Genomic DNA, 26,696 nt, shown 5'->3' with positions numbered 1-26,696 from the left:
TTGACCCCCTTAAGGAGTTATTGCCCTTTATAGTCAATTTATACCAATTTTTTGTTAATTTGGTAATATTGTAAAATTATTACAAAATATTTTCCTCTGTAACTAAAAGGCCAAGTTAATTATAGATAGAGAAAATTGTAAGTAGCAAGAATGATCAGCAAAGTAAGATCTACAAAACACAATTGTGTCATAAATCCATCTGTGCCCTTTGTTTAATATGCACATAGACCAAGGTGATTGACACATGCTCTTCAGAGCCTCTAGTTTTTATGACCTCAGCAAATGCATTATATCAACACTGGTCAGCATGATGGGTTTCACTGGTGAAAAACACATGCATTCCAACTTAGAAACAGTCTTCAGTTTCTATGTGCAATTGATTGCAATTCTGTCCTTGTACTAGTTCAACTTCTAACTTTTTGTTTTCATCACTTCAACGTTAGCTTTTGAGCTAATTATGAAAATGAGTTTTCCTTTCAGTTTTTATACATTTTTAAAGCATCATAAAATTGTGAAATTTGGTATTAAATTGTGTAGTTGTAAACAATTTTAATAACAGTCCTAGAATTACATAAAAAGGCCATAAAACAAATGGTAAGATGGTGAAACAGCAGATGTAATCATTTCATTGTCCAAAATGAAACACTTCCTCTTCATTTATCCCACTACTAAACTTGACAGAAAAAGTTATCCCTAGGTCTCTGAATAAAACTGAACCTGAGAAAAACCTGATAAACATATCTTAAGAGAAATATAATGTCTACTATCTGAACACATTAATATTCCACTTTCAATCAATCTTTATTCGAAAATATTTTTTCTTAGCCATTCTTATAATATCAGTCATAGGTTTTTCACTTTCGTTATTAACTTTTGGTATTCTCAGAGCTCTTCGGACCCATGGCTGCTGAATAATCATATACTGTACAACACCATACAAACTTGATGTACACCAATACACACACAAACCCTGAAAAAATAAAACATATGTATCAATTATATTTTGATAAAATATTCAGAATTTCAATGTCAGCTAAGTATCATGATTTCATGTGCCCAACATTTCTTATTTAGTGTAAATTCAAAAATATTTGCATGCATTTTTTATTGAGATTTTGTAATTATAGACCAATATTCGATTTAACTTTTTGCGATATCGAGAAAAAACCATAAACTAAGTTTCAAAATGCCAGTTTAAATTATTGTGATTGTAATCCTTTCTCAATTTTCGAAATAATTTCTGAATTTACAGTATAATAATTAAACCTTGTCTGTCCATAATGATTAAACCTTGTCTGTCCATATTGATTAAACCTTATCTGTCCATAATGATTAAACCTTGTCTGTCCATAATGATTAAACCTTGTCTGTCTATAATGATTAAACTTTGTCTGTCCATTATGATTAATCCTTGTCTGTCCATTATGATTAATCCTTGTCTGTCCAAAATGATTAAACCTTGTCTGTCTATACTGATTAAACTTTGTCTGTCCATAATGATTAAACCTAGTCTGTCCATTATGATTAATCCTTGTCTGTCCAAAATGATTAAACCTTGTCCGTCCAAAATGATTAAACCTTGTCTGTCCATAATGATTAAACCTTGTCTGTCCATAATGATTAAACTTTGTCTGTCCATAATGATTAACCCTTGTCTGTCCATATTGATTAAACTTTGTCTGTCCATAATGATTAAACCTTATCTGTCCATAATGATTAAACCTTATCTGTCAATAATGATTAAACCTTATCTGTCCATAATGATTAAACCTTGTCTGTCCATAATGATTAAACCTTGTATGTCCATAATGATTAAATCTTGTCTGTCTATAATGATTAAACTTTGTCTGTCCATTATGATTAATCCTTGTCTGTCCATTATGATTAATCCTTGTCTGTCCAAAATGATTAAACCTTGTCTGTCTATACTGATTAAACTTTGTCTGTCCATAATGATTAAACCTAGTCTGTCCATTATGATTAATCCTTGTCTGTCCAAAATGATTAAACCTTGTCCGTCCAAAATGATTAAACCTTGTCTGTCCATAATGATTAAACCTTGTCTGTCCATAATGATTAAACTTTGTCTGTCCATAATGATTAACCCTTGTCTGTCCATATTGATTAAACTTTGTCTGTCCATAATGATTAACCCTTGTCTGTCCATAATGATTAAACCTTGTCTCTCTATAATGATTAAACTTTGTCTGTCCATAATGATTAACCCTTGTCTGTCCATAATGATTAACCCTTGTCTGTCCATAATGATTAAACCTTGTCTCTCTATAATGATTAAACTTTGTCTGTCCATACTGATTAAACCTTGTCTGTCCATTATGATTAACCCTTGTTTGTCCATAATGATTAAAACCTTGTCTCTCTATAATGATTAAACTTTGTCTGTCCATAATGATTAAACTTTGTCTGTCCATAATGATTAACCCTTGTCTGTCCATAATGATTAAACCATGTCTGTCCATAATGATCGACCCTTGTCTGTCCATAATGATTGAACCTTGTCTGTCCATAATAATGATTAACCCTTGTCTGTCCATAATAATGATTAACGCTTGTCTGTCCATAATGATTAACCCATGTCTGTCCATAATAATGATTAACCCTTGTCTGTCCATAATAATGCTTAACGCTTGTCTGTCCATAATGATTAACCCTTGTCTGTCCATAATGATCAACCCTTGTCTGTCCATAATGATTAAACCTTGTCTGTCCATAATAATGATTAACGCTTGTCTGTCCATAATGATTAACCCATGTCTGTCCATAATAATGCTTAACGCTTGTCTGTCCATAATGATTAACCCTTGTCTGTCCATACTGATTACACCTTGTCTGTCCATGATGATTAATCCTTGTCTGTTCATAATGATTAACCTCTGTCTGTCCATAATGATTAATGCTTGTCTGTCCATAATGATTAACCCTTGTCTGTCCATATGAAACACCCTTGTTTGTCCATAATGATTCAACCTTGTCTGTCCATAATGATTCAACCTTGTCTGTTCATAATGATCAACCCTTGTCTGTCCATAATGATTAAATCTTGTTTGTCCAAAATGATTATCCCTTGTCTGTCCATAATGAATAAACCTTGTCTGTCCATAATGATTAACCCTTGTCTGTTCGTTATTATCAACCCTTGTCTGTCCATAATGATTAACCATTTTCTGTCACTAATGATGAAACCTTGTTTGTCCATAATGATTAACCCTTGTTTGTCCATATGAATAACCCTTGTTTGTCCATATGAATAACCCATTTTCTACATTTGAAGATGCCTGTACCAAGTCAGGAATATGACAGTTCTTGTCCATTCGTTTTTGATGCGTTTTGTTATTTGATTTTGCCATGTGATTATGGACTTTCCTAATTGATTTTCCTCTGAGTTCAGTATTTTTGTGATCTTACTTTTTGTCTGTCCATTATGATTAAACTTTGTCTGCCCATAATGATTAACCCTTGTCTGTCCATAATGATTAACCCTTGTCTGTCCATTAAAATTAATCTTTGTCTGTCCATAATGATTAAACTTTGTCTGTCCATAATGATTAACTCTCATCTGTCCATAATGATTTAACCTAGTCTGTCCATAATGATTAAATCTTGTCTGTCCATAATGATTAAACCTTGTCTGTCCATAATGATTAACCCTTGTCTGTCCATATTGATTAAACCTTATCTGTCCATAATGATTAACCCTTGTTTGTCCATTATGATTACACCTTGTTTGTCCATTATGGTTAAACCTTGTCTGTCCATTATGATTAAACCTTGTCTGTCCATAATGATTAAACTTTGTCTGTCCGTAATGATTCAACCTTGTCTGTCCATAATGATTACACCTTGTCTGTCCATTATGGTTAAATCTTGTCTGTCCATATCGATTAAACTTTGTCTGTCCATAATGATGAACCCTTGTCTGTCCATAATGATTAAACTTTGTCTGTCCATAATGATTAAACCTTGTCTGTCCATAATGATTAACCCATGTCTGTCCATAATGATTAACCCTTGTCTGTCCATAATGATTAACCCTTGTCTGTCCATAATGATTAAACCTTGTCTGTCCATATTGATTAAACCTTGTCTGTCCATAATGATTAACCCATGTCTGTCCATAATGATTAAACATTGTCTGCCACTAATGATGAAACCTTGTTTGTCCATAATGATTAACCCTTGTTTTTCCATATGATTAATCCTTGTCTGTCCAAAATGATTAAACCTTGTCTGTCTATACTGATTAAACTTTGTCTGTCCATAATGATTAAACCTAGTCTGTCCATAATGATTAATCCTTGTCTGTCCAAAATGATTAAACCTTGTCCGTCCAAAATGATGAACCCTTGTCTGTCCATAATGATTAAACCTTGTCTGTCCATAATGATTAAACTTTGTCTGTCCATAATGATTAAACCTTGTCTGTCCATAATGATTAAACCTTGTCTCTCTATAATGATTAAACCTTGTCTCTCTAAATAATTTCTGAATTTACAGTATAATAATTAAACCTTGTCTGTCCATAATGATTAACCCTTGTCTGTCCATAATGATTAAACTTTGTCTGTCCATACTGATTAACCCTTGTCTGTCCATAATGATTAACTCTCATCTGTCCATAATGATTAATCCTTGTCTGTCCATAATGATTAAACTTTGTCTGTCCATAATGATTTAACCTAGTCTGTCCATAATGATTAATCCTTGTCTGTCCATAATGATTAAACCTTGTCTGTCCATAATGATTAAACCTTGTCTGTCCATTATGATTAACGATTGTCTGTCACTAATGATTAAACTTTGTCTGTCCATAATGATTAACCCTTGTCTGTCCATAATGATTAACCCTTGTCTGTCCACTATGATTAAACTTTGTCTGTCCATAATGATTAAACCTTGTCTGTCCACTATGATTAAACTTTGTCTGTCCATAATGATTAACCCTTGTCTGTCCATATTGATTAAACCTTATCTGTCCATAATGATTAACCCTTGTCTGTCCATAATGATTAACCCTTGTCTGTCCATAATGATTAAACTTTGTCTGTCCATAATGATTAACTCTCATCTGTCCATAATGATTAATCCTTGTCTGTCCATAATGATTAATCCTTGTCTGTCCATAATGATTAAACTTTGTCTGTCCATAATGATTAATCCTTGTCTGTCCATAATGATTAAACTTTGTCTGTCCATAATGATTAACACTTGTTTGTCCATTATGATTAAACCTAGTCTGTCCATTATGATTAACGATTGTCTGTCACTAATGATTAAACTTTGTCTGTCCATAATGATTAAATCTTGTCTGTCCATAATGATTAAACTTTGTCTGTCCATAATGATTAACCCATGTCTGTCCATAATGATTAACGATTGTCTGTCACTAATGATGAACCTTGTTTGTCCATAATGATTAACCCTTGTCTGTCCATAATGATTAAACCTTGTCTCTCTATAATGATTAAACTTTGTCTGTCCATAATGATTGAACTTTGTCTGTCCATAATGATTAACCCTTGTCTGTCCATACTGATTAAACCTTGTCTGTCCATTATGATTAACCCTTGTTTGTCCATAATGATTAAAACCTTGTCTCTCTATAATGATTAAACTTTGTCTGTCCATAATGATTAAACTTTGTCTGTCCATAATGATTAACCCTTGTCTGTCCATAATGATTAAACCATGTCTGTCCATAATGATCGACCCTTGTCTGTCCATAATGATTAAACCTTGTCTGTCCATAATAATGATTAACCCTTGTCTGTCCATAATAATGATTAACGCTTGTCTGTCCATAATGATTAACCCATGTCTGTCCATAATAATGATTAACCCTTGTCTGTCCATAATAATGCTTAACGCTTGTCTGTCCATAATGATTAACCCTTGTCTGTCCATAATGATCAACCCTTGTCTGTCCATAATGATTAAACCTTGTCTGTCCATAATAATGATTAACGCTTGTCTGTCCATAATGATTAACCCATGTCTGTCCATAATAATGCTTAACGCTTGTCTGTCCATAATGATTAACCCTTGTCTGTCCATACTGATTACACCTTGTCTGTCCATAATGATTAATCCTTGTCTGTTCATAATGATTAACCTCTGTCTGTCCATAATGATTAATGCTTGTCTGTCCATAATGATTAACCCTTGTCTGTCCATATGAAACACCCTTGTTTGTCCATAATGATTCAACCTTGTCTGTCCATAATGATTCAACCTTGTCTGTTCATAATGATCAACCCTTGTCTGTCCATAATGATTAAATCTTGTCTGTCCATAATGATTAACCCTTGTCTGTCCATAATGATTAACCCTTGTCTGTCCACTATGATTAAACTTTGTCTGTCCATAATGATTAAACCTTGTCTGTCCACTATGATTAAACTTTGTCTGTCCATAATGATTAACCCTTGTCTGTCCATATTGATTAAACCTTATCTGTCCATAATGATTAACCCTTGTCTGTCCATAATGATTAACCCTTGTCTGTCCATAATGATTAACTCTCATCTGTCCATAATGATTAAACTTTGTCTGTCCATAATGATTAAACTTTGTCTGTCCATAATGATTAACACTTGTTTGTCCATTATGATTAAACCTAGTCTGTCCATAATGATTAACGATTGTCTGTCACTAATGATTAAACTTTGTCTGTCCATAATGATTAACACTTGTTTGTCCATTATGATTAAACCTAGTCTGTCCATTATGATTAACGATTGTCTGTCACTAATGATTAAACTTTGTCTGTCCATAATGATTAAATCTTGTCTGTCCATAATGATTAAACTTTGTCTGTCCATAATGATTAACGATTGTCTGTCACTAATGATGAACCTTGTTTGTCCATAATGATTAACCCTTGTCTGTCTGTAATAGTTATCAAAAGTACCAGGATTATAATCTAGTACGCCAGACGCGTTTCCTCTACATAATGATTAACCCTTGTTCTTTCATACAGTAGATAACTGTTATTTGTATGTTTAACCCCAGAAAGAAGGCTTTTAAATTGAATCCTTTTAGATAATCTGTACCTGTGCAAAGTTTTTTTTATCTCTAAGTATTAACACTAACTTTGTAAGTACTTACACTTGGTAACATTGATGAAATGTACATCAAATATATACTGACAAAACGGAAGAAAAACTTCATCAATTTCATAGGCAATGGCTCTGCTTCTAGTTTACTTTGTAGTGATAGCAAATGCATCTGAAAAGAAACAGCTTTTCAAATTATAAAAGAACTAAGCCTCTATGTCTATTGTCAACACTTCTTTTGCTTATTTAGAGGAGCTTCATTACATAATAACATTCTCCACAGGGATCAGTATGATAACATTCTCCACAGGGATCAGTATGATAACATTCTCCACAGGGATCAGTGTGATAACAGTCAAGATCAAGTTATTTTAGATATCCATATTTGAATCTTGACATTATTTTTCAATAAAAATGGATAAAACCAATGAGATTGAAACATGAACAGTTGGGGACAGTATGGACACAACATTCTAGCTTGCTACCTTCCTGAATTTGGATTGTGATTTAATATTGAGCACAGAATAGGTCCATAAAACTACATAAAAGTGGTCTAAGAGCTAATTAAGTAACAACTATATAAAGGGACATAACTCAAGAACTGTTTAAGTGATGATACCCAATTTTGTACTTGATCTGACATTTGTGGTAATAAGCATTGTGTATATGTTTCATAACATTTAGTTGAGGCAAACTTCAGTTGGAGAACAGAAACTACAAATTTTAGCAACTCTTCCATTCATAAAGGGCAGAACTGAAGAAAGGAAAAATTGACACCACCAAAATTCAAAATCAATTGTGTTTTTAGTAATTAGCTTTGTGTATAAGTTTTATAAGATTTGGTTGAGGCAAACTAAAATTAGAGAAAGGAAAAGAAAGTTTCAGCAGTTTTTCCATTAGTAAAGGGGCATAACTCTACTATGTTAAACATGACGCCACCAAAATTTAAACTTGATTTGTGTTTTGAGGTAATAAGCATTGTCTTAAGTTTCAAAACATTTGGTTTAGGCAAAGTTAGAGAATGGAAACCAATTTTGGGATGTATGGAAGGATGTAAAGACTAACAAGGGTAAAACTTAATGTCCCTCCTCTATAGCGGGGGCATAAGGTAGGGGCATAAAAATTTGAAATTTGTCATTTACCTCATATGGTCCAATAACCAAAATCAAAATACATGGTAAAATTCAGCATATTAAGGTGGTACCTAACACTACAGGGAGATAACTTTGTAAAGTCAGCTAAACAGTTTAATAACGTTGTGTTGTAAAGGGAATATTACGCTTCTCAACATGCTCAATGATTAAAATTGGCGTTTGTCATAATGCTATATAACCAGTGTAATTTTTCTGATAAAACGGTTGGTTGATTATTTTTGAAATTTTTATATTTCTGTTAAAGGGTCAAAGTAAATACTTTGTCAAAATTTTATGAAAATTAAACAAGCCAAATCAATTTTAGTGAAAGTGTTAGGTACCACCAAAAAGAACCCCAAGTACTGTAAATTCAGAAATTATTGTGAGGTTTTTATTATTGCGAAAAATGCGACAGAGTTGTAAACACGATAATTTAAACTCGTATTTTAAAGTATTTTATATGAATTAATCAGGATTTTCTCAAATTGTAAAAACGAAAATCGTATTTAAGTCTAAATTGACAAAATCGCAATAATAAATGCACGCAATAATTTCTGAATTTACAGTATTGAATTTTGGATGAAATAAAACAATGTTTAATTTGAGACCCTTCAAACCTCATTGTGAACGAACCTATTTGATAACGGGAGTTAAATCTAAAATCTAGATAAAAGTTAGATTCAGCCCTACAAAGAACCACATAAATTCAATTTTAAGTTTAATTTTGGACCTTTTGGAACTTAATGGACCAATTTAAAACAGGACAAAATATTTAAAAACAAAATACATGATAAGATGCGGCATAACAAAGAACTCCAAGAATTCAAGACTTTAAATTAAAAAATTAAATCTCCATTTGGATAAGTCAAGAAATAAGCAATTTAAACAAAGTATTAGAAAAGTGTTGCTTTTTACCTTATTTTGGTCAATAGTTACAGTAAGAACCATAACCCAAAAAATCAATCCGAAACTTCCTTTTGAGGTACAGAATTTTGTGATCCAAACACTTATACACAAGTTATAATTCTGAAACCCATAAAAAAAATATTTTTTTGCCCCTTTTTGGTCCCTGATTTCTAAACAACCTTTTTTTTCTTTTGTGATATGAAACCTTGTGATACATGTATAATATAATATTGTACATAATGAGGCATTATCAAAATAAAAAGAACAAACAATCTTCTCCTTTTACCAACATCTAATCAAACCATAGGTGGACCCAGGGGGCCTGGGGGGCTCGAGCCCACCCTTTCATGGGGAAAATTTGGTTAATTATATAGGGAATTATTGAAGCACGACTGGAGGGGCACCCCCTTAGGTCAGTCAGCAGCCTCCCCCCTTAGAAAAAGTTGTCGATCCGCCAATGCACACACATTTTTTTCTGTCTTTAAACTGTGATTTTATAATAGATCTGACAGGTCTGTACATGCATCAATGCATGCAATTGATTGCGGTTACATGTATACCATAGCATAAGTGATAAACCATTGATTGCGGTTACATGTTTACAATAGCATAACTGATGAACCATTGATTGAGGGAACATGTAAACAATAGCATAACTGATGAACCATTGGTTGAGGAAACATGTATACCATAGCATAACTGATGAACCATTGATCGAGGTTACATGTATACCATAGCATAACTGATGAACCATTGATCGAGGTTACAAGTATACCATAGCATAACTGATGAACTATTGATTGAGGTTACAAGTATACCATAGCATAACTGATGAACTATTAATAGAGGTTACATGTATACAATAGCATAACTGAGGAACCATTGATTGAGGGAACATGTATACAATAGCATAACTGAGGAACTATTGATTGAGGGAACATGTATACAATAGCATAACTTATGAACCATTGATCGAGGTTACATGTATACAATAGCATAACTGATGAACTATTGATCGAGGTTACATGTATACCATAGCATAACTGATGAACTATTGATTAAGGTTACATGTATACAATAGAATAACTGAGGAACCATTGATTGAGGGAACATGTATACCATAGAATAACTGATAAACCATTGATCGAGGTTACATGTATACAATAGCATAACTGAGGAACCATTGATTGAGAGAACATGTATACAATAGCATAATTGATGAACTATTGATTGAGGGAACATGTATACAATAGCATAATTGATGAACCATTGATCGTGGTTACATGTATACAATAGCATAACTGAGGAACCATTGATTGAGGGAACATGTAAACAATAGCATAACTGATGAACTATTGATTGTGGGAACATGTATACAATAGCATAATTGATGAACCATTGATTGAGGGAACATGTATACAATAGCATTACTGATGAACTATTGATTGAGGGAACATGTATACCAAAGCGTAACTGATAAACCATTGATTGAGGGAATATGTATACAATAGCATAACTGAGGAACCATTGATTTAGGGAACATGTATACAATAGCATAACTGTTGAACTATTGATTGAGGAAACATGTATACAATAGCATAACTGTTGAACTATTGATTGAGGTTACATGTATACAATAGCTTAACTGGTGAACCATTGATCAAGGTTACATGTATACAATAGCTTAACTGATGAACCATCTATGTGGTTACCACTGTAAATAACATGTTGTAAATAAATTGCTTTGCTAAGCAAAGCCTGATATGACAGTGAAAGTCAAACCCTGAACAGTTGATGCAAGTTTGGACACAATATTCAAGCTTGATACTGTCTGAATTTGGATTGTGATCAAATTTTTGACATGATATAGGTTTCTGACACACACAAAATGTGGTCAAAGATCTTACAAATACGCAATACTATTCCATTGAATGTTTCTTCTTTCTTCTTCAAACTTGGAAATTTGAAAAAAATTGTAAAAAATATGAATCCCTTAAACCCCCCCCCCCCAAAAAAAAAAATAACATTTTGAATCCCTCCTTGGAACAATGACCCCCAAACTCAATCCAAGCCTTTGTAATACAATTCTAAAGAGATTCATTCAGCCACAAGTTACTCTAGAAACTAAAAAAAAGCTTGTTTAGGCCCTTTTTTGGCCCCTTATTCCTGCATGTTTGGAGCAATTACCCCAAAACGTCCCTTTCTGATATGGAACCTGGTACAATGTCAGAGAGATCCATAAACTGACACACAAGTTATTGTCCAGTAACTACAAAAATGCATGTTTTTGGCCCCTTTTTGGCTCTTAATTCCAAAACTGTGTGCACCATAACCCCAAAATAAATTCAAACCTTCTACCTGTGGTATTCAACATTGTGTTACAACTTCAGAGCAATCTAAATACTTACATGTATACACAAGTAATTATCCTGAAACTAGAAAAAAATGCTTGTTTTGAGACACTTGTGGGCCCCTAATTCCTAAACGGTTGGGACCATCAACCCCAAAATCAATCCCAACCTTCAATTTGTGGAATTTACCTTCCTAAAAAATTTCATAGAGATCCATTAACTTAAACTAAAGTAATTGTCAGAAAACCAAATGTGTCTTCAAACAACACGCAGAAAACACAGACAACACTGAAGATGCCAACATCATACCATTATATGATCCCAAAACTTTGTTTGCAGTTGTATGAAAATTGTACATAAGCTGATATTATGTATGCACTTTTTAGTTCACCTGGCCCATAAGGCCAAGTGAGCTTTACTCATCACTTGGCGTCCTTTGTCGTACATGTATGTCGTCTGTCGTCCGGCGTCGTTAACTTTTACAAAAATCTTCTCCTCTGAAACTACTGGGCCAAATTTTACAGACAGATGATGACGACGGAAGATGGACGATGGACACAAAGTGATGAGAAAAAAAACAAGAGGCTCTCAAGAGCCTGAATCGCTCACCTTAATTCTTTTGGTTAAATCTCTCATCAATGATTATTTTGGCTTTTCAATTTATTTAAATGTTCTTTGGATCGTCCTATTTTCTTCAAAAGCCAAAAAAAATAATCATTTTCTCCTATGTTCTATTTTAGCCATAGTAGCTATGTTTCTTGACATACAAGGAAATAAAATATAAAATTTATACTAGATACTCTGAAACTCATTTAGCCTAATTTTGGCTGAAATTGATACAGCAGTTTCAAAGGAGAAGATTTTTTAAAGTAAGTCAACATGATGAACAAACTGTGAAAAAAGTCTTTAAAGGGCAATAACTCCTTAAGGGGTCAATTGACAATTTTGGTCAAATTGACTTAATTGAAGATCTTACTTTGCTGAACATTATTGCTGATTACAGTTTATTTCTATCTATAATTATATTCAAGATAATAAACAAAAACAGCAAAATTTCCTTAAAATTATCAATTCAGGGGCAGCAACCCAACAACAGGTTGTCTGATTCATCTGAAAATTTCAGGGCAGATAGATCTGATAAACAATTTTACCCAATGTCAGATTTGCTCTAAATGCTTCGGTTTTTGAGTTATAAGCCAAAAACTGCATTTGACCCCTATGTTCTATTTTTAGCAATGGCGACCATGTTTGTTGATAGATCATAACTTCGGATACAATTTACAAACTGCATACCCTAAGGAACATTCAGTTAAAGTTTGGAAGTATTTGGCCCAGTAGTTTCAGAGGAGAAGATTTTTGTAAAAGATTTTTAAGATTTACGAAAAATGGTTAAAAATTGACTATAAAGGGCAATAACTCCTAAAGGGGTAAACTGATCATTTCCGTCATGTTGACTTATTTGTTAATCTTACTTTGCTGAACATTATTGCTGTTTACAGTTTATCTCTATCTATAATAATATTCAAGATAATAACCAAAAACAGCAAAATTTCCTTAAAATTATCAATTCAGGGGCAGCAACCCAACAACAGGTTGTCTGATTCATCTGAAAATTTCAGGGCAGATAGATCTTGACCTGATGAACATTTTTACATCATATCAGATTTGCTCTAAATGCTTTGGTTTTTGAGTTATAAGCCAAAAACTGCATTTGACCCCTATGTTCTATTTTTAGCAATGGCGACCATGTTTGTTGATAGATCATAACTTCGGATACAATTTCCAAACAAGATACCCTAAGGAACATTCAGTTAAAGTTTGGAAGTATTTTGCCCAGTAGTTTCAGAGGAGAAGATTTTTGTAAAAGATTACTAAGATTTACGAAAAATGGTTAAAAATTGACTATAAAGGGCAATAACTCCTAAAGGGGTCAATTTACCAATTCCGTCATGTTGACTTATTTGTAAATCTTACTTTGATGAACATTATTCCTGTTTACAGTTTATCTCTATCTATAATAATATTCAAGATAATAACCAAAAACAGCAAAATTTCCTTAAAATTACCAATTCAGGGGCAGCAACCCAACAACGGGTTGTCTGATTCATCTGAAAATTTCAGGGCAGATAGATCTTGACCTGATAAACAATTTTACCCCATGTCAGATTTGCTCTAAATGCTTTGGTTTTTGAGTTATAAGCCAAAAACTGCATTTGACCCCTATGTTCTTTTTTTAGCAATGACGACCATGTTTGTTGATAGATCAAAACTTCGGATACAATTTATAAATAAGATACCCTAAGGAACATTCAGTTAAAGTTTGAAAGTATTTGGCCCAGTAGTTTCAGAGGAGAAGATTCTTGAAATAGTTTACAACGACAGACGACGACGGACGACAGACGACGACGGACGACAGACGACGACGGACGACAGACGACGGACGACAGACTACAGACGACGGACGACGACGGACGCCAAGTGATGGCATAAGCTCACTTGTCCCTTCGGGACAGGTGAGCTAAAAAGTGTGAAAAACTGATCATTTGAATGAATTTTCTAGGTCCAAGGATCATACCTTTGCACAAAATCATCATGACCAGAACAAAATTCGAAATTGACCTGTAACTTAACATAAAAGAACTGTATACATATTATTTAATCAATATCTTGAAGCATAACAAATATAAAATGCTTTGCTGAGCGCAGCCTGATACAACCTCAGTAGTCGAACCGATCCCTGAACAGTTTGGACACAATATTCAAGCTTGATACTGTCTGAATTTGAATAACGATCAAATTTTTGACATAACATAGGTTTTCTGACACACACAAAATGTGGTCAAAGATTATAAAAATTTGAAATGGGTTGAGATATTTCTATATATATTTTCTATAGAAGATTTCTTGCTATTGCATAATACTGTGCAAAATAAGATTTCTTGCTTTGTTGCTATATTGTGTTCTTGCACAATAGTGTGAAATTGAAGATTTCTTGCAATCGCACAATACTGTGCAATTGATTTGAAGATTTTTTGCTTATGCACAATACTGTGCTATAGTGCAATACTATGCAGTTGAAGATCTCCTGCTATTGCACAATACTGTACATGTATATTATAATTTACGTATCATATTTAGGGGGTAAATCCTGCCATATCAGTATTTTTTCCATTAATATTTAAATAAGAACAATAAACAGTCAGGGGCATTACTTAAACAAGTAACAATTAAAATTACCTATACAAGTAATGTTGAAAACGAGGCTAATTTAAATATAACTTATATAAGTTATTTTTCTGAATATTATTTTTATAGGTGTCCAAGAATACAGATTTTAATAGCTTTAAATAATTTTCACAGTTATCTGGTTATTTTTCCCTTGATATATAAAAACTAATTCTTCAGAAACACTAATTAACTTTCCGACGCACTTATCTTTCATACCGACGCTTCTGGGTCAAAGATTGGTCTCTTGAGACTATTAAATTATCATTTTCCTCTAAAATCTTGAAGGCAGACTGATATAAATAGATAGATACTTATGAATTAATTAAGACCTGAAGTTATTTATAATGTGTAACCTAAATCAATTACATATGTGCCTTAGATAAGTGTAGTTGCTATTTTTTTCAAAAATGTTCAAAATAACTTATTCAAGTAATATTTTTGTCATTATTTTCAAAGTAACCCCTTGTCTCTATACTCCTCTCAAATCTGATAAATTCTTTATTTTATGATATAAAATGTTGTTTAAAATCATGAAAACTACATTTAGTCTATATTTCTATTGAAAATTAAAATAACTCTATTAAGTAATTTTATTATTTTTAAAATAAAAAATTACTTATATAAGTAATTAAAAAAAATAACTTGTTTAAGTAACGCCCCTGACTGATAAATCAATGGAAAAAATGTAAAATTTTAAGACCAGAAACTAAATTATGAAAAAAAAATTACCCCCCCTCCCATTTTTTTTTAAATCCCCAATTCAGTAATTACCAACAAACTCAATCCAAGCTTTCCCTTTGTAGTATGGTAACCTTGCTGTACAATTTCAGAGATCCATTCACTTGACCTCAAGTAATTGTCTGGAAACTAGAAAAATGCTTGTTTTTCTGCCCCTTTTTGGTCCCTAATTCCTGATCCATACACATAAACACAAATTATTGTCTGGAAACTAGAAAAATTGCTTGTTTTTTGCCTCTTTTTTGCCCCTTATTCCTGAACCATGGGGGCAATTACCCCTAACTCAATCTCAACCTTCCCTTTGTAATATGGAACCTAGTGGTACAATAAACACAAGTAATTGTCTGGAAACTAGAAACATTCTTATTTTGACCCGTTATGGGCCCCTAATTCCTAAAGTTTTGGGACGGGACCATAAACCCAAAATCAATTCCAACCTTCCTTAAGTGGTTATAAACCTTGTGTTAAAATTTTACTGCTTTCTATTTACATATACTAAAGTTATTATCCGGAAACCATCTGTCTTCGGACGACGACTCCACCAGTGTCTTCCCTAGAAAATTCTTGATGCATGGTGGGTCTAAGATGAATTTGCAACGCGGTGTGCGGCGTAGATTTGTAGAAATTTTTTTCTTACACAATACACTAGTGAAATGAATTGTTCATGTCAGTCTAAAAACTTCACATCAATCTGCAATACAGTTAGGAACAATACTTAACATTTTTTCTCAAAGCCAGCTGGATCCAAAAGTTTTTTCAAGGGCCCTGTAGAATTTTTCTAGGCTCTACCAGGTTTTTTTTTTACTACAGGTACAATGGTACATACTTATTAATAGTCTGGAATGTTCTTATATAAAAGCCAAAAATATATGTTTGAAATACCTTATACATGTAGCTTGTTTCTGATTTAATATGATGGAAATAATAAAGGAATTAAAAAAAACATAAACATGAGTCTTTTTAGAATTAAAATCCATTTAACCATGTATTTTCAGACTTGTTAACTTTATGAGGGGGAGGACAGGGTATATCCTTCTCCCTTCTCCCACCCCTCTTCTCCTTTCTCCTACCCCTCTTCTTTTTTTTTTTTAATTTACCGGAAAAAAGAGAGGTATTTTATTTTTTCATATTTTATTTTTTGTTCCAACTTTTTCTCCTTTCTCCCAACCTTCCTCTCCTTTCTTCTACCCCCTTTCTCCCTGTCTCCCTTCACCCTGTCCTCCCACTCCTTTATATATTTGTAATATTGAAAAAAAAACAATCAAAAAAAATCTTTCCATGTACCCCTAGATGTAAATTATTTTAATAAAAAGAGTATTATCAGTTTCAACCAAAGAAATTATTAATATTTCATGAATAAATCTTAGCAGTTTCCAAAATGAAATTCCTGCTGTCTATAAATAACAATGAAATGTAACTGTTTCCTGTTAATAAGGGGTTTCCCGAATTTTCCCGCCAAAAAGCACATGGCTTTCAACAATTGTAAACAAAGCATTAAATTTGTGATCATGGATTACAGCTTTAATTAATTTAATTTGGATATAGATATTCAACTTAAGGTACAGCCAAGCAATGTTATTACTTTCTTCTGGATTTTGAAAACTAGTTTGAAAGATCAATTGAAAATAAAATAATTTTTGAAATCAAAACAAAAACGATCTTAATTGTGAATATTCAGTGACCCATAAATTTGTTGAACTCTGCTATGGAGGTCAAAGGTATTCTCTGTTAAAACTAATCAACTGCGTTTGATATAAATATTTCGATGTCAGACTTGAGTTATGATTTCAAAACGTAAAATTTATACTGTTAAAGGTTTAATTTAAAAAAATTTCACGGAAGGATATTTGGAAGCTGTATCAGGCTAAAATATTTATCATTAAATCAATTTGAACTCCCGATTTCTATTATGCAATCGAAGTCTTCAATGTTGTTCTATCTAATCAATGTGTTGTAAAATCAGAGCGTTGCATCTAATTTATGATCAATTATCAGGCCAGTGAGTTTGAAACACCTGTAGAGTTTTGTCAATTGTCACTTCATATTATAAGATAATAAAAATTTCACACAAAGCAGGATGCATAGCGGGTATGATAAATGCATGGCGGCCGAAATTTTATGTGTAGCAGTACCGCAATGCATGAATAGGCTAGGGAAAACACTGCACCAACAACAACGACAACACAATACTTATATAGGAACAAAAAATTAAATTGTGGTAGTATAAAATGTACGGAAAACTGATTATTTGAGTGAATTTTCTAGGTCCAAGGACCATAACTCTGCACAAAATCATCAGAGTGAAACAAAATTTGAACTTGATCTGTAACTTGTCATGATTAAACTTAATAAACCAATTATCAAATCTGTTTTTTAAGCATGACAAACAAAAAATGTGGAAGACTGATTATTTGAGTGAATTTTCTAAGTCAAAGGACCATAACTCTGCATAAAATCATCAGACTGGAACATAATTCAACCTTGATCTATAACTTGTCATGATAAAACTATATATTAAATTTCAAATCAATATTTTCAAGCAGGAAGAAAAAAAAAATGTGTGCAAAATTGATTTGCGGGACAGAAAGACAGATGGACAGAGTGCAAACTAAAGTCCCCTCCGACTTATTTGGTAGGGGACTAACAGAACTGTAGGACTAAATTTTGATTTCATTATAACGTTCAATGAGTTTCCAATCATTCAAGCTATTGGAATAAGTGTGTATTATTCTTGAAAGTTTACCTCAGTTAGTAAAAGATTACTAATGCCAATTATGACAGGAAGTATGAAGAGTGGATCTGGAACTGTTAAGTCTGTGAACCACAGAATACCACCTCCACTGGTAAAACCCTCGTAGATACTTGTTGGGTCATCTAAAACATACCAAATTATCACAAAGTTTATGTGTGTCATATTTTCAAGTGGATTTAAAATCAAAGTGCTTGTAAGCACTGAACAGTGAAGATTGCTTCAATTTATCAGCGGGAAGTAAAATTAATTATTGCATTGGTTGTAGTTGATTTAAAAGCAATTCTAGATAACGGATGACTACAATTTTTTCAAAGATAATTTAAACAATGACATCATTCTATTTTCAGAACAGATATTAGATTCCTGCACCTTGCAAAAGTTATGTTATTTTCTTGACAAGTGTAACATCATTTTTTGCCTTGAATATCTAAGCATATATTACATTGATAAATTTCTGGAAATGTTCATGGATAGGATGTATAGAATGTTTTGGTCAATGCACTATATTTTGTGTATCAATAAAGGTAGTGATAAGTCTTGGAACATTTAGATATCAAGTCAGTCCCACACGGTTTTGATTGGATTTTATGCAAGCTTTACCTAAAAAAATGTTATCTATATTTTTTTAATCCAAATTATTTCAGCTCAGTCGTCCATAAATCTAATTCAAATCTAAAACCTAAAGGGAAGATTCACTAACTCACTTTCACTCACTCACTCTGACCGTAAATATTCTCCATCTAAATAAAAATGTACACATTGGCAATATATATATAATTCAATTTGTTTCTGATAATTATAGATTATCATTGATCATCTCAACAAGATTGATTTTTTCGCTTGAGCCAGTACAGCAAAAAGAAAAAAAACAATTGACTTAAGATGACCAAACATAATCTGTTTATCGCTATTTTACCCATAACAACGTTGCTAATTTTATGTTAATTTCATTAACAATGGCACATTTTTTATATCACTCGACTGTGATGAGAAAGAAAATTATCAGTCAGTATGATCAAAGTAAAATGTTGTAAAATAGCAATAACAATTGTATAATACAATTTAGTATTATTTATTATGTTTCACCAATTTTAAATCGACCTCTTCAATCATGACAAACAAATGAGCGAAAAACTGATAACTTGAGTGAATTTCTATGCACAATAACATCAGAACAGAACAAAATTCAAGTTTGATCTGTAACTTGTCATGATAAAAGAATACACCCAATATCAAATAAATATCATCAAGCTTAAAGAAAACAAGAATGTGTCCAAATTACATGAATGCCCCACTCGCACTATCATTTTGCATGTTAAATGGACCATGAAATTTGGTAAAAAATCTAAGTTGGCATTAAAAGTTAAGAAAAAAAACCATAGGGGACATGCGTACTAAGTTTCCAGTTGATCAGACTTTAACTTCATCAAAAACTACCTTGACTAATAACTTGAACCTGAAACTCCCATTTTCATTTTCTATGTTCAGAGGACCGTGAAATTTGGGTCAAAAGTCTAATTTGGCTCTAAAATAAAAAAGATCATATCATAAGCAACAAGTGTACTAAGTTTTAAATTGATTGGACTTCAGCTTCATCAAAAACTTTAACCTGAAACGGGATGAACGGACGGACAGATCAGAAAACATAATGCCCCTTAACTATCGTAGGTGGGGCATAAAAAAAGTGGAAAACCGGATTTCCTGACTGAAACTGACAGACGGACAGATGAACTTTGGTCCAGGTGAGCTAAAAAGGGGCAAAGGCACATGTCATGATGACTTACCTCTCCTACTAATGGTAAAACCACATAGGTTTCTGATTCCATATGACATAAAAATCCAGGCAGGAAACTGCACTGCTACAACAAGAGTTCCTCTGGCTGGATGACAGTTATGTTCTTCTATCTTCTTTTTCAGCTGTTTTCTCACCTATGAAGTATTAATTATATAATTTTAAAATAACATCCCTGATATGTTACCAAATTGATCGGTTTTTATACAGTTTTAAATTATTTTTTTACAATTCTAGTCTTGCTGTATAATTTTTGCTTAATTTGTCTTTCTTTTATAAATTTCAAGATAACTGTAGGCAAAAACACAAAGTATAAGGCAAAATAATGCAAAAAAAATTATAAACATCTTTATTAAAGGTCAAACCCTCCAGTCATTGGAGGATTTTAAAGTTTCTATCTATTTATATTAGTTTTTCCAGATAAAAGGTAACCAGATGCTCCGCAGGGCGTAGCTTTATACGACCGCAGAGGTTGAACCCGGAACGGTTGGGGCAAGTATGGACACAACATTCAAGCTGGATTCAGCTCTAAATTTGGATTGTGATTAAATAGTTGACACAGCATAGGTTTCTGACACAGAATGAATGTGTTCTAATGAAATTAAAAATTTTGTTTTCTCTTAGAGCAATTCACTATGCTGTTGAATATTATTCCTCTCAAAAAAATGTTTGAAGAAATTTTCTTTTTATTTATGAAATTTCAAATGAGAAAATTTAACCTAATTTTTTTAATCACATCCCCCTTTCCCTTATTCCAAAACTAATCTCAATTAAAATTTCTAATGGAGTTTGCAACAATTACTACTCATTTAAATACATCATAAAATATTAAGATGTAAAAAAACTGCTTGTTATCACTGAATGGTAAAGATTATTTTAATTTATCAGTTGGTAGTAAAAAGTGAATATACATTGTATATTGTATATATAACAAAGATTTAAGTTGATTCTGGACAAAGAAAGATAACTCCAAATAAAAAAAATTCTTACAATTAGATATTTCTTGCTTACTATTCTGGACAAAGAAAGATAACTCTAATTAAAAACAAAATTGCTATTTCACAATATTTTGCAATAAGATATTTCTTGCCATTGCGCAATACTGTGCAATTGAAAAGACTTGCTATTGCACAAAACTCAATATAATAATTTTAGATCCTGATTAGGACCAACTTGAAAACTGGGCCCATAATCAAAAATCTAAGTACATGTTTGGATTCAGCATATCAAAGAACCCCAAGATTTTAATTTTTGTTAAAATCAAACTAAGTTTAATTTTGGACCCTTTGGACTTTAATGTAGACCAATTTGAAAACAAGACCAAAAATGAGGAATCTACATACACAGTTAGATTTGGCATATCAAAGAACCCCATTTATTCAATTTTTGATGAAATCAAACAAAGTTTAATTTTGGACCCCGATTTGGACCAACTTGAAAACTGGGCCGATAATCAAGAATCTAAGTACATTTTTAGATTCAGCATATCAAAGAACCCAACCGATTAATTTTTTGTCAAAATCAAACGAAGTTTAATTTTGACCCTTTGGACCTTAATGTAGACCAATTTGAAAACGGGACCAAAAGTTAAAAATCTACATACACAGTTAGATTTGGCATATCAAAGAACCCCAATTATTCAATTTTGATGAAATCAAACAAAGTTTAATTTTGGACCCTTTGGGCCCCTTATTCCTAAACTGTTGGGACCTAAACTCCCAAAATCAATACCAACCTTCCTTTTGTGGTCATAAACATTGTGTTTAAATTTCATTATTTTCTATTTACTTAAACTAAAGTTATTGTGCGAAAACCAAGAATAATGCTTATTTGGGCCCTTTTTTGGCCCCTAATTCCTACACTATTGAAACCAAAACTCCCAAAATCAATCCCAACCTTTCTTTTGTGGTCATAAACCTTGTGTCAAAATTTCATAGATTTCTATTAACTTAAACTAAAGTTGTAGTGCGAAAACCAAGAAAATGCTTATTTGGGCCCTTTTTGGCCCCTAATTCCTAAAATGTTGGGACCAAAACTCCCAAAATCAATACCAACCTTCCTTTAGTGGTCATAAACCTTGTGATAAAATTTTATAGATTTCTATTCACTTTTACTAAAGTTAGAGTGCGAAAACTAAAAGTATTCGGACGACGACGACGACGACGACGACGACGACGACAGTATGATAGCAATATACCACGAAAAAATTTTCAAATTTTGCGGTCGTATAAAAATTATAAAAATTGGTAAATTTTTCCCTTTTTATAGTGTATTTCAAGATCTAGCAGGTTCTATTAAAAGCCATGTTGGTTAAAAGAGTGGGGTTATTTAACACTTTTTTATAAATAAATACCCAATGAGTATTGTGGCAAAGTTTGGTTAAATTTTTCCTCGTAGTATCAGAAAACTATAATACACTATCATTATGCAAGTTTTTGCTATTTTTTAGCAAGAAAACAAGTTTCTTATAAGGACCTCATTTTTCTTTTATGTTCCAAAAGCACATTATAAAAGCTATCATCTCATATCATGCATATATATATATTCTATTTTAAAAAATGTTACACAAAATTATTGTATCTGGCACAAACTGAAGCTTGGAAAAATGCTCCATGACCTACATTGTATCTGGCACAACCTGCCATCTGGAAAAATACTCCATGACCTACAATTTTCATTTTATTTTTTAAAACACATATTAAATATATAACTACATTTTTGCAAAGTATTAAAATATCTTACTGTTTTAATTAAGACCCCAATGTACCTTAAAATGTAAAAGATTGTGTTGCTCTTTTATAACTCAGTTGTAATGTCAACACAAGAAACAATTTAAATTAAATTTACATTTCTAGCCAATAACATCTTGGATTCATTCTGTGTCAAGTTATGCTTCCTGCTGTAATGAAATACTTCTCCTCTCAAGGTCTTGGCTACTTCTCCCATTTCTTGGTTAACAGCAGCATATCGAGCCATGTTTCTCTGTGATACTATAAACAGGGGCAGCGTTAAACATGTTCGCAAAAGAATTGTACTTAGTATAATGGTTGCCCACCATGGCAGGCCAGTATAGTGATGAACTGTTATTATATAGTCAGAAGCTACACGAACTGGGGCAAATTCAGTTGATGTGTAATAAGCCCAACTTGCTTGAGAAAAGCTTCGTGTATTAGAAATTGCTAAACCTGGAAAAATATTCCTATTCAGCAGATTTTTGCTGAATTTAGGATTATTATGACAATCTAAATGCCTTGGTTCATTGAAAACTGAAAGATATCTAAACTTATTGACATAACAATATTTGCATCTATTTAGCTGGTAATTTTTTTGGATGAATGAGAAGCCTTTCTGTTGGTAAGCAATGCAAGGTAAAACAGCTGACATATTTCTGCAGCCAACTTGTGTCCATTTTATTCTTTGCACATTTAGAATATGATCAATTGACTGTGAAGACCTTTTAAGAAATACCATTCTCATCTGTAAAATATCAAAGAAATTACTAGTATTACAAAATCACACAAATCAAAATGGCAAAGGTTAAAGGTTATTTACATGTATGTGCAAGCAAGGATTTTAGGATCCGGAAATTTTTTCACCTAATTTCGGTCATTTTCAAATACTTAAAAGTTTGTGCCCTTTTCAAAAAAAGATTGTCAAATTATCATTACTGCATGAGTACGCTCATACTCCTAGCATCAACGAACTTGTTTCACTGTTCTTCTCCTTCTTCTTCCGAATACGGGAGTAGACTCCTAGGTAGGAGTGTAAAACTTCCCGGAACTTGTGTGCTATGTACATATGGACTTAATTTAAAAATAATATGACAAAGAAAAATTGTTAACAATAACATTATGTACAGTGGCTTTGTAGTTTAATAAATTGTTGTGGATCCTTCAAGTGTTAGAGTGGATATGCCACTTTTGAAGGATTCCAGGGTGTCAGACATACCTATTGCTTCAGGTAGTGAGTTCCAGTCCGAAATAGTGCGAGGATAAAATGAAAATTTATAGAAATCTTTATTTGTTGATATTTGCCTAAATTTATGTTTCCCCCTAGTACGTCTATCAGATATTGTTAAATTGTCCTTAGGAACTTCAACTAACCCCCAATTTATTTTATATAGCATAGTTAATCTAGCTTCAATCCTTCTTATTTCTAAATTTTCCCATTCCAATGATTTTATTAAATTTGAAACTGCTCCAGGTGATCTGTCTTTATAATCATTGAAGACAAACCTGGCGGCCTTACGCTGTAGTGATTTGTTGTTTTTTGTACGGATCCCAAACAGGGAAAGAGTATTCGACGACTGGACAGACAAGTGATGTGTACGTAAGGTTTTTAACCTTACGTGTGCAATTTTCCAAGTTTCTACGAAGAAAACCTAAGGTTTTATTTGCCTTACAAGTAATATTGTTTATATGTGTTCCCAAGTCAAGATCATGGCTTATAGTTACACCTAAATATTTACTGTCTTTTACTGCTTCTAAAACATGATTGTGCAATATATAATCAAAAGCAGAAGGTTTACTTTTTTTAGAAATTTATATGAATTACATAACACTTCACAGGATTAAAACTCATTTGCCAATCCTCTTCACATTTTACTAAACTAGATAAATCTTTTTGGAGTAATTGTGCATCAGAACTATTATTTACATTTCTATATAATAAACAGTCATCTGCGAAATGTCTTGCATTGCAAGTTACATGTTCGGCTAGATCATTAATAAATAGTAAAAATAATGTTGGGCCTAAAACTGTTCCCTGAGGGACACCTGAGTCAACAGCTAATTTTGAAGATTTTTCACCATTTAATAGTACTTGCTGTTGCCTGTCAGCTAAAAAGTCATTTATCCATTTTAAATTTTGATTTCTAATACCATAAAATTCTTATTTCTGGGCTAATCTTTGATGGGGGACTTTATGGAAAGCTTTGGAAAAATCTAAAAGTATGACATATATTTGGTTACCATATCCCAATGATTTTGCAAGATCTTGAATGCTGATGATAAGTTGGGTCTCACAAGACCTTTTACTTCTAAACCCATGTTGACTATCATTTAATATGTTATTAATTGTAAGATGTTTCCTTATGTTGCTTGTTAAAATGTGTTTTAAAATTTTGCAACATATTGCAGTTAATGAAACTGGTCTATAATTAATAGCGTTATGCTTGTCACCTTTTTTAAATATTGGTACAACATTAGCCTGTTTCCAATCATTTGGGATTTTACCAGTATCAATAGATTTTTGGAAAAAGAATGTCAAAAATGGAGACAATTCTTTTGCAAAATTATGTAAAAAATATGCTGGCAGATTATCAGGGCCAGCGGCTTTGTTTTTAAGTAACTTTAATAAGCCAATATTACTAATAAATATGTATGGCATAGTGGGGTGGGGACTTGTACCTTTATTTGGCATAGAGGATGTATCTTCGGTAATAAAAGCCTTTTTAAATTGTTCATTTAGGATGTTAGCTTGAGTATTCGGCTCACTATACAATAAACCATCCTTTCCTCTTAATGGTGACACTCCAGATGTTTCTGTTTTTTTTGCTTTTTATAAATTGCCAGAAAGATTTAGGTTTTTTTTCTAACTGGGGGCTTATTATTTCTTGCATGTACGTGCTCTGGGCTCTTCTTATTTCTCTTTGAGCAGTAGCTTTTAACTTTTTATATTTATCTAAAGTTATGTTCTTGTTTACCATTTTTTTTTAGCTTTATTGTAAGCTTTACGTTGTTTTTTACATAAATGGTCTATATCCCTATTTGCCCAAGGGTTGGTGTACTTAGATTTAGTTTTTTTGCTTAGAACATTATCATCTATTATTTTATTACTACCTTCTTTGAATTTATTCCGTAATTGGTCAATATTTAAATTTTCATTAGTCTGAGATATAAGTTCAGATATAAAATGAGATGTTACTTCTTTTATCTTTTTAATATCAACCTTTTTCCATAAATAAATTTTAGCTTGTGATTGTTTAGATCTTTGGGGCTTGCAGATTGCATCCACTAAAACAATATCATGGTCAGATATACCTGGTATAGATTTTATTTTTGTTATTAATGCAGGTTGGTTTGTGCAGAAAAGGTCAAGGATATTATCTTCCCTAGTTGGGAAATCAACCATTTGTTCAATGCCTCAGTTGTTCAGCATATCTGTAAATGCTTCATTCAATTCCTTAGAATACCTTGAGCCAGATACATGTATATTTTGCTCAGGCAATTTTATGTCTGGAAGGTTAAAGTCACCACCACGCCAGAAGGTGGAATTTTTAAATTTTAACTTAAGTTCATTAATTTCATTGATCATTTGTTTTAGATAGTCTTTATCATTTTTATTTCGTGGTCTATATGCAGAAATAATAACTAAGGATTAAGTATCAGTTATATTAATTTGGGCAGCAATAAGTTCTACATGTACATTTTTGCTTTTATATACTTCTTGGTAAATAATACCTTTTTTAATGGCGATTAATACACCTCCACCTTCTTTTCCGACCCTGTCGTTTCGGAATACATCTTCAAATTGTGTGTTTGGAAAAATTTCAGAAGATAATACATCTTTGTTTAGCCAAGTTTCATTACCAATAATAATATCTGGATGATGTCAATAAATTTTCAATTTGAGGAACTTTATGTTTACAACTTCTAAAATTTATCTGAAGAACTCTTAATGAGTTTTGTCTATTAATATTCATATTTCTTAATTGCTTAGTCA

General features: G+C 32.3%; 1 protein-coding gene across 11 annotated transcripts in view; it reads right to left on the bottom strand.

The window, feature by feature from the left end:
• Positions 1–782: 782 nt before the first annotated feature.
• Positions 783–26,696, bottom strand: part of LOC134683334 (cytochrome c oxidase assembly protein COX18, mitochondrial-like) — a 48,559-nt gene continuing 22,645 nt past the window's right edge. For 9 of the 11 annotated variants that reach the window (XM_063542572.1, XM_063542575.1, XM_063542574.1 and 6 more), the window contains exons 2-6: positions 22,821–23,450; positions 19,966–20,110; positions 18,173–18,303; positions 7,126–7,245; positions 783–970 (exon numbers count right to left, since the gene is read on the bottom strand). In XM_063542572.1, the coding sequence (XP_063398642.1) occupies positions 791–970; positions 7,126–7,245; positions 18,173–18,303; positions 19,966–20,110; positions 22,821–23,450 (1,206 nt within the window). In that variant the 3' untranslated portion in view covers positions 783–790. The remainder of the gene's footprint in view (positions 971–7,125; positions 7,246–18,172; positions 18,304–19,965; positions 20,111–22,820; positions 23,451–26,696) is intronic. The other 2 variants (XM_063542577.1, XM_063542576.1) reach the window with 1 other exon arrangement.

This window comes from Mytilus trossulus, chromosome 9 (assembly GCF_036588685.1).
Source record: "Mytilus trossulus isolate FHL-02 chromosome 9, PNRI_Mtr1.1.1.hap1, whole genome shotgun sequence".
In the NCBI taxonomy this organism is placed as follows: Eukaryota; Metazoa; Mollusca; class Bivalvia; order Mytilida; family Mytilidae; genus Mytilus; species Mytilus trossulus.
Note: the sequence above shows the minus strand (reverse complement) of the source record. Positions and strands in the feature narration are given on the sequence as shown.